Source organism: Lepisosteus oculatus, chromosome 4 (genome assembly GCF_040954835.1).
Source record: "Lepisosteus oculatus isolate fLepOcu1 chromosome 4, fLepOcu1.hap2, whole genome shotgun sequence".
Lineage (NCBI taxonomy): Eukaryota > Metazoa > Chordata > Actinopteri > Semionotiformes > Lepisosteidae > Lepisosteus > Lepisosteus oculatus.
In genome coordinates this window covers 45,845,622-45,855,329 of record NC_090699.1, presented here as the reverse complement: position 1 = coordinate 45,855,329, position 9,708 = coordinate 45,845,622, and the positions used below count along the sequence as shown (strand labels likewise).

Sequence of the window (9,708 nt, the reverse complement as noted above, 5' to 3'; positions counted from 1 at the left end):
TGTGGGTAGAAACCCGTGTACCAAGAGGAAACCCATGTGAACATGGGGAGAATGTGCAACCTCCACAAAGATAGCAGCCCAGGTGTGCACTTTAACCCAGGGCCCCAGCACTGCTAACCGTTGTGCCATCATGCCGTAATATATTAAATATATTTCAGGCTATATGCTACATCACGAACAGAGGCTCCCACAGGGACTAGGTCTGGTGCCAGGCATCTGAGGACAGCCCCTGAGCAACAGTCCTGTTGCTCCTGGACTGTGCTGCCTGATGCGGAGTTCCATTCAAACACCCAAGCCAGTAGTAGCTGAAGGGTAGCTGAAGCCTATTCTAACAAGCAATGGGTGCAAGACAGGATACACCCTGGGTGGGGTGCAAGGGAAAGAGATCCCTTAATCGAAAACTTGTGGTTTCCATGGCACAGACATGTGATCTATTTCAGGGCTTCAGAGCTGCTGGCTCCTGTATATAAACCAACAGCAGGAGATAGGTTGTTTATTGCTTTCTACCTTAAATTTGTGTGTAACAGTGTGAGGCATTGAAATACTGCTAAACCTGTGTGGCTTTGATAAAAAGAATCTGCTCAAGTTTCCTTCTGTCCGTGATAAGACACAAAGATGTTTAATCTTTTTTTATCACTCAGAAATACTGAACTTCAAAGCATTGAATTGCTAGAGCAGTTTTCTAAGACAGGGTTGAAAAACAAAGAATATTTTCTTAAACTATACTAAACTTTCTTAAACAGTTTGGTAAGTTAACTTGAGCTGATTACATTCCTCTTTCCAAAAGATTTTACTGGGTTCTACAGTATATAGCCACAGTACAATCAGGACTGTGCAATATAAACCTGTTTACATTTGTATATATAAATCTATTTTAATATATTTTAAATATAAATCTTTAAATATATATTGCTAACAGCCATCTCACCTTGCAACTCACAACTGGCAGCCCACTGAAGCTCAGCAGGTGTGAGGCTGGTCAGTACCTGCATGGGAGACCTTCTGGGGAAAATAAGGTTGTGACCGGATGAGGTGTCAGTGGGGCCAGTAGGGCGCGCTCACCCTGAGGTCTGTGTGGTCTTAATGCCCCAGTGTAGTGATGTGGGAAACTATAATGTAAAAAAAGGCCATCCTTCAGATGAGATATAAAACCAAGGTCCTGACTCTCTGTGGTGATTAAATAAAAATCCCAGGGTGTTTCTTGTAAAGAGCAGGTATGTTATTCAGTTGTCCTGGCCAAATTTCCTACTGACCTTTATCAATCATGTCCTACTCATAATTCCCATCTATGAACTGGCTTCATCACTCTGTTCTCCTCCCCGCTGGTGATAGCTGGTGTGTGGTGAGTGTACTGGTGCACTATGGCTGCTGTTGCATCATCCAGGTGGGGCTGCACACTGGAGAGGAGTCTCCATTACCTGTAAAGTGCTTTGAGTGGAGTGCCCAGAAAAGTGCTATATAAGTGTAAGAAATTACTATTCTTCTTAAATCTTAAATACAGAATCTGTTCAGAATACAACATAGAGAGTAACAGAAGCAGCCATTTAAATAAATGAAAATCACAAGGTCTGAAGAATCCATGCAGAAAGTTCAGAGTGCATGGAAGCTACAGAATAAGTAAAATCATATTATTAATCTTTGTTTTGGGCTCAGCCTTGAAGATCATTTGCACTTTTTGGGTCAGTTCCACATTAAAGCAATTGTTTCTGGGATACAGGTCATGAAAAACACAAGAGTCGAGACCCCTACGCATTGTTGAACAGGTCAGCATCTGATTAAGTATGGATTGTTTCAGAGCACCGGGGACAGAGATGCTACTTCTACGGATGGGCTATTCAGTGAGTGAGGCACTAGTAGACATCTGTGCTCTGTGGGTCTGTAGAACACGATTTTTCCTGAAGTAAAGGAATTTCTCATCATCTTTGAGAAAAGCACAAGTAATACAAGCTACAGGGCGGCTATGGGCACTTCAGGTGTGTTTCTGATAAAGATTCCTAGATGAACACCTTGCCCCATCCTTTTCCTGAGCAGGCAGGGTTTCAGAAAATTGTGTGCGAGACCAGGGGTAGGAGAAGACTGGAAATTTCTGTCGCAAAGCATCACAATCCAACTATGATTCCTACCCTATCGCGACAGGTGTTTTTTGTTCCTAACAGTTAACATTCACCGATCAGAATGACCAATATCCGGAGACTATAAAACCTGACAGAAGTGACAAGAGGGCAGAGTAAAGAGAGACGCTGAGAAGTCAGTCTTCTCCAAATTGCTGGAGGTAAAAGCTGTTATCGTGGTGCCAAACAAAATCAATGTTTCAGTACCGTAGTTATGGTCAGGTTGTGATATATTCATTTCCTAGAAAACATGAATTCAGTGTCTCGTTATATTTAGGCCTAAATCACCATACACAGGAGGAATAAAACAGCACGGATTTTGTCTGGCTTTATAATAGAGGCTGTAAAATGATTCTGTATTTAACAACTTTTAAAAAAGGATATAATACAAGAGAACAGTCAGCTTCTCCTTCTAAGAAAAAAGTCTTTCTAACTTAAAAAAACCGAAACGCTTGTGCTCTGTGGCAGACAGGCACTGCGCCACCCCAGCCCAGCCCCCTCCTCTCTCGGGCAGCTCGCCTCTCACTCGGCCGCCGCTGTGCCAATGCAGCACCTAACCACACAGCGCGTCTCGACTTCCCCGAGCCGGTCCTCTCTCCTTTCTCGGCACAAGGGAGAAAATCTCGCGTTGCTGGCTGTTTTTCTCTCCACCTCCATCAAGCCCCCCCGCCTCCTCCCCTACTGTCTCTATCGCTCCTTCTCCGAGTGTGTGAGACTCGGAGGCTATCTCCTCCCGAAACCTGAGCGCACCAGTCACCGAAACGAGAGGCTATACCCCCGCACAACATGGCTACAATCGTAACCTCGACCAGGTTTACAGACGAATATCAGCTCTACGAAGAGCTCGGAAAGTAAGCAAGGAAACCAACGCCGTTGTCTCGATATGTGTACTTTTTGCTCTATGTGCAGCGCGCTGCCTAGTGGGATGTTGAAAGGATAGAAAGGTTTTCTTTCGCATGTCAAAAATGTATAAGGCTGACAGTAAGCGAGCGCAGGACTGAATGCATCTCGGAGTAACTTAGCCAAGATGGACAAATTACAGTTGATGTTTTTTTTTGTTCTGAGGCGATTTCTAATTAGGGGCATGCTCGTTTTACCGGTACACGTCTAGGTGTTTTCTAGCTGGGGTTGTAATTGTGTATGCGGTGTGTATGAGCGCACATTAAAGGAAGCGTTAGCTCACGGACCCCATTTTAACATTAACTGGCTACTTCTCTCTCTTTGGCCGATACTTGCGGTTTAAGATTAGTCCTTTTGTGTCGACTGGAGAAGCGCCACGCATGTAAGAATTGCATGCTGCTGACTTGTGTAACGAGCCTGCTGGCTGTCTCCAGGTGCAGTACGCACAACGGCAGTTTTTTTTTCTAATATGTGCATTGTGTTAGACAGTCAGAATTTCCACACTGCTTCTTCGTTTGTCTTAAACGATTAAACAGTTTATGACAGAGATCAGGATTACAAGACGAGGTCAGTGGTGACTGTTATCATTCGATATACTTGTTCAGAAATAATACACCACAGCTTCTTGTGTGAGATTGTGGCACGTACGTGCAAGGAGCTTCCTGTGGGGCTCGTCTTGTTGTCTTTCCGTCGCTAGTGCACCAGTTACTCGGCTCTTGTTATTTCATTCTGCCTCTCTGCTCTGGCCCTTGACTCTACCAGATCCTCTACAGTTCTCTATACAGTGATCGCACAATCATGCCGGTAAACCAATAGTGGAGTTATCGTATTAAACACCCCACCTCTACTGTGAACTTTAACGCCGACTGCATACGTTTTAAAAAATAAAATGCGATCAGCCGAGGATCTTTGCTTTCTCATTGCTGTACATTCACTCAGTGAAGCCATGAAGATGTTCATTACAGAGCCACGCGCCGTAGGCTTTTCGGATGGAATTGGAAGCGTCCTCGGCGCGCGCGTTGCTTCATCATCATCGTCATCATCATTATATTTGTGTATAGCCAAGAACGTTGAACAGTGCTGTCTCGCATAATCAAGCCTGATTGCTTTCTATTCTAATTGATATGATTTCTCTCTCTCTTCCACTATAGGGGTGCCTTCTCGGTTGTTCGGAGATGCGTTAAAAAATCTACCGGTCAAGAATATGCTGCTAAAATTATTAATACAAAAAAACTTTCGGCGAGAGGTAAGGAACTGTTAAAAAAATCACTAAAACATCCTTATTTTCTTTAAACGTGGGTCATGTGTTGTATACAATCGAATACATAAACCAGCTGTATTGCAATGAATAGGTCTTGCTTCCTTACCGAAATTCGTGCTGCTGTTGTGTGTGCGTGATCCGTAAAAAATAATTTTAAAGCTCCAATATTGTGGCATGAGCCTTTTCCTGTTTGTTTTTGTTTGTGTAGTGTAAATGATTGAATTAACGGTCTTGGGGATCATTGTAGGTTAGTGTTACGCTAGCTTGTCCTAAAAATGCTAAGAGGATATGCTTGCGCGTATTCCAAGCCACAGGCATTTCTAAACAGCTGCAGTTAGCAGTTAGCTCCTGCTTAAGGGACCGTCCGCTACTTCTTACCTTACCAGGCGAACGTGAAATGAGCAAGGGTTAAACTGTCGAGGGCCCGTTTCGACATCCCACCCTAAGTGTGCCGTCAGGTCGCAGAAATCGAAAATCTAAATATCCCCTTGACTGCCAGAACGCCTGCCATATTTCATTTCGGGGTCTGAAATGGAGATGACCCCGCGGTCTTTCCGAGGGCCCATGAATGTTAGCAGTGCGTTTCCAGTACTGGCCTGTATCCCTGAAGCCTGTTGAATACAGCCAACCTTCTACGTTTCTATTTGTCTCATACATGAGCGGGGAAGGAGTGCTCTTTCCTCGGTCTTGAACTGTCAGACACCTTGCTCACTTGGGTGGTGATCTCACTTGTTTTCTTGGAAATAATCCTTCCAAGTCTGCCTCTCAGGTTTACGTGAAGTGTACCGCCGTGTGGCCCAGAAGAAAGTGCACAGTCTCCTGAAACCTAGCGAAGACTTGTGACAGATCGGTCGCTGCAGCGATCGTGTGAAGAGGTTCTCAGGTCAGGGTTGTACTGTAGCGCTGTGCTCTCAAAGTGAGGTGATCCAAGTGTCTAATTCTGCCATAAACCGTCGCCCCTGCTCACCTCTATGGCTATTGAAAAGAGTGCAGAGTACAGAGACTGAGCAGTTGTAGTTTTATGTGGCTCAGTTGACCTGCTGTTGATTTCAGTGCTAAAAACTGCAGTTGGGAACCATCTGAGTGAAGTGGTAAAAAATCAGCATTGAGGCTTTGAGTTTATCAGTAGATCTTTAGGTCTAGTGTTTGACAAGGACCGGGGCTGTTGACATATTTTGTCAGAATAACCCAGTGCATGTGTGTGAGAAGTGCTGCTTGATTTCAGTTCTCACCGCAGTCCTTATTTCTGTGTTGCTCCTCTCTGGGTTCACTCTGTCCTGTTTCAGGATTTTGAAGGATGGTGTTCATTCCCCTCTTGGTCTTCTGTTAAGACTAAAGCACTGCAATTCCTTTCTCCTACCTGTGGACGACGTTCTTTTAAAGGCAAGGTTTCTTTACTGGAACTGGTTTCAGGGCGGTGATGCCCCTTTTTGTGACGTGGGGACCAAGGTAGACTTCTGATGGAAGTCCTGGGTGGGTTTGCAGGGGTAATGCTTGCATGGGTGTGGAGCCTTTCATTCCAAACTATCCCAGGGAGCTTTACAAATTGGAGTGTGCCACTTAATCCACTAGTGAAGTGAGGCCCCACCTGGCTGATGAGCAGCAGTGATTGTGTATCAGCTGAATGCAAGGGGAGCTTTAGGGAGGTCAGATTGTAAGCCAAGGGTGGAACTGAGCCTGAACACCAGGGTTAAGAGTGCCCTCCAATCTTTAATGCTCAGGTAATCAGGGCATCATCTTCCTGTCTCATTTGAAGGATGACACCTCTTGCTGCAGCAATCTGATTTTTCCTGGAGGTCTCCCATGCCCTCACCAGGCTCAGCTTGCTAAGCATCTGAGATCCGATGAGCTCAGGCTACCATGCAGTTACAGAGCTTTATAACATGACATTCTGCATTTTCCACAGCATTCCTTAAATCTGTGTGAGCCAAACTGCTAATTTGGTGGCAGCGGCCTGTTGTGTGGTGCGGTCTTATGCAGTAGGTTAGTAGTAGGACTGGGGGTGTCAGTATATTAACACTGTGTCCCATGTCTTTCCACGGGGTTCATTTTTTTCTGCCTGGGCAGTGTACCCACTGCTGAGAAGGAGGTGAATTTGAGTTCTGTGTGCAGTGGAGTCTGGAGTCATCGGGAGAGCTTGCTCCCGATGTCAGTCTTTGAGTGGGTTTTACATTTTTATTGTTCTGTCACATGTTTCTTTTTTTACAAACATTTTCACGACAGGCAGAAACCCTGAAGGTGTCCTACTGTGTTCAGTAAGGATCTGAAACGATTATCTGGGCAAAATCTGGGCTTAAAACGGGAAACCTGTTTGTCTAGGGAATCGGATTCTTGAGGGCTTCCAGTATGTTTGAGTTCAGGCTTTGTGATGGACAGGTTTCTTCGTGGGCACAGCCATGATGGGAGATACATCTGATACAGCTGTCTGTAAGGGCTTTCTGAAAGCAGGATAATACGATTCAGTTACCCAGCACCAAAAGTGGGTTTAAATGAGAGCCTCATGCTTAAAGAATCAACATGGATCAAACTCATCTGTTGTGGGTTCACGAGATGTCAGTTATTGAAAGGCTTTGAGTGGGGATGTGCTGGTTTGTTGGCTGTAGAGTAGCAAGTAAAGGTTGATTCCAAGCTGAAAAGTAGAAAGGTTTTGAGTGTTGAGCCTTCCCGGGTCTTCACACGTCTTTACACAAAGGGTTCTGGGAGTGTGGAACAAGCTTCCCAGCCATGATGTTGAAGCAAATACCCTGCTTCATTCAAGAAACAGCTTTGGGAGATCCTGGGATCAATTAGCAATAGTAACTACCAGATGGGTCAGGTGGGCTGAATGGCCTCCTCTCGTTTGTGTCTCGGGTTCACACCTGATCCTCAGATTCCGGGGTGGAAGCGGAATCAAAGCGTAATTCAAAGCGGACCCGAATGAGCAAACCTCTAGCACCTCCTGGTGGACACATGTAACAGGTGCCGCTTTGAATGGAGCAATCTGAAACTCTGCCCTGAAGACTGCAAGACCTTGAAAGCAGCAGGATCCTGCAGCTTTGGGAGTTTCCTCTTATCTGTCCACTAACACAGAAACTGGGAAAGTGTGGGTTTCGGAGCAGTGCCCAAAAGAAGGGCTGTGGCCCTGGCGGACTGAGTGCTGGGTGCCCTGGCTCTAAAGGGAGCTTGCCTTTCACTTTTGCTCTGAGATCTGGCGGAGGGAGAGGAGACTGCAGGTGGAGTGTTTGGGCTGCCCAGCTCTGCCTTTTCATCTTTCCACTTTGTGCTTATCATTGGCTGTGCCGCGGGGAGAGGTGGAGCGTGTGAAGGAAGTTTTCTGTAGATAAGGTTCAGAACGAGGAAGCCGGGGCCTCTCGGAGGCCGAGCTCGTCCTACTGGTGTTCCAAACCGCTGTAGTGGAGCTGTGAGCCGGGACTCGAGCTAGAGCCCTGTTCTCTTCTGAAAGAGGGCAGTACTGTGTGAATTCAGAGCGAAGTGCGGGGCGGGTGGCAGGGTTGTTATGAACAAGATGAGCCCATCGAGGTCTTGTACCTGGTTTTGTGCAGATCTTATGATTTTGTTGGAAAAGCCCAGCAAGAAGTGAGAAACCTGGCTCGGCAGTCCTTGTGTTTTAAATTGACCTCTTCTGGGCTTCACAGCCCTGTGATCCTGGGTTCCATTCCCAATCTGGGGTGCTGTATCTGTGGAGTTTGTATGTTCTCCCCGTGTTCGTGTGGGTTTCCTCCCACAGTCCAAAGACACTGGTGCTTTAATTGGTTTCTGGGCAAATCTGGCCCTGGTGTGAGTGCAGGGCGCCCATTGTACGCTGGGATAGGAGAGGGGGATTTACCATCTCCTGATAAAATGATGTCCATTTTTTATCGTTTTGCTTGAAGAAGTTTATGGGGTTGACTTCGGCAGCTTGTTGCTGGACTTAAAATACTTGTCTCTTTTTATCTTGAGGTGGAAACAGATCTTTAAGGGGCTGTGTGTGTGTGGTCCTCTTGTGTGAGATCTGGTATCCATACAATAGTTTGTGCAATCCAAACAATTTTTACAATGTTGTTTTCAGTGGTGTTTGAATGGCTTACATTTCCGGTCTCTCCACCTTTCAGATACAATTGTGTTGGTTTGAGCACTTTTGTCTCCCTGTGTTTAATTACAGAAAGGAAAAATTTGCAAGCAACTACCCTAGGGCTGTACACAGATATCCCAGCATGCCGCTGGGGCTCACCTTGAACAAAGCGTTAAGTCTGAGCAGAGCAGAGAGACTATATTTATTTGAATTTTTTTCCCTTTCCTTGGGACGCCTGCTGAATTGTAATATTGAGTTTTTTGTGAGGGTCCCCATGGAGGGCCTAATAAAGAAAGAATTTATTTAAAAGATCCTAAAACTAGCAGGTAATTAGATCTGCCCCATTTGGGAGCTTTGGCAGAGTTCCTTGGAGTAACCAGGCAACTGTTTTCTTCAGACTGTTTGACAGTGGCTGTGACTGAATGAAACAACGGGGACAAAGCAAGAAGCAGCTCAGCCCCCTCAACCACCCTGTATGCCTCTGTGGGCTGTATCAGAATACCAATATCTGAAAAGGTGACCGCAAATAAATAGGGGTTCTTGATGTTTTTTGCTCAGATTTGCGTTTGCCTTGTAATGTCCTCAGGGAGGTATTGGTGTGAATATAAAATAAAGGCAGAATGCAAAATTTAATTGTCTTAATAAGATGAGCAGTCTTTGTTGAGGAATAATACCTCAGCAACAGATTACCTAACTCAGAAAGGAGTGGTCACAAACATGCCTTGGAGTGTCTTGTAGTTTGGTTTTCATTGAGGATGCCCAGTGAAGTGGTAACGTAGCGACTCTGCCCAGCAGGGTGGGGAAAGGCAGAGTAGGATGAGATTAAAAAATGTGGGCCCTGTTGGGTACTCCTGGGAAATCTCCATGAATGTTTTGTTCTTTCAGGGTTCTGGGCATGTCGGGAGGTTGGGACAATAGACCTTTTCTATTTTCCGGGAATCGTTTCAGGGGTGTGTGGACCACTTTGCACATTTCTGTCCAAAATACGAGGGAGAGCACGCTGTGTGGTGCAGTTTAATCTTTATCAATTTCTTGGGAGACAAAGCAGAGGAGCAACTACTGAGGGTTTATAGTCCTGCTCTGTGGCCGGACAAGGACTTGACTGCGCCTGGGGTTCTGGGACCAAGCGTCATGTCTCTCCTAGATGAGCGCAGGCTGTCCCTTCTGCCTTGCCAAGCACCTGCCCTTTATGAAGACAAAGACAAAGTGTCCTGTGGTGTATTGCAAAACCCTCATGGAAATACATTGTGAAAGGTCCAGGGTATATTTGCTATGGTATTCCCATGGTCAGGTGTGGTAAACCATAGTGGAGAGAATCCTTGGAGACAAGCCGCAGTCAGACAGTGATGAAAAGGTGACAGTCCTGTGCTACATTGGCCATGGTT

At 45.7% G+C, this 9,708-nt stretch overlaps 1 protein-coding gene across 15 annotated transcripts in view; it reads left to right on the top strand.

Annotated features, from left to right (window-relative positions):
* Positions 1–2,730: 2,730 nt before the first annotated feature.
* LOC102691337 (calcium/calmodulin-dependent protein kinase type II subunit gamma) overlaps positions 2,731–9,708 on the top strand; it is a 111,753-nt gene continuing 104,775 nt past the window's right edge. For 2 of the 15 annotated variants that reach the window (XM_069189284.1, XM_069189280.1), the window contains exons 1-2: positions 2,735–2,962; positions 4,163–4,257. In XM_069189284.1, the coding sequence (XP_069045385.1) occupies positions 2,898–2,962; positions 4,163–4,257 (160 nt within the window). In that variant the 5' untranslated portion in view covers positions 2,735–2,897. Of the gene's footprint in view, positions 2,963–4,162; positions 4,258–9,708 lie in introns of all 15 variants that reach the window. The other 13 variants (XM_069189289.1, XM_006630854.3, XM_015347765.2 and 10 more) reach the window with 10 other exon arrangements.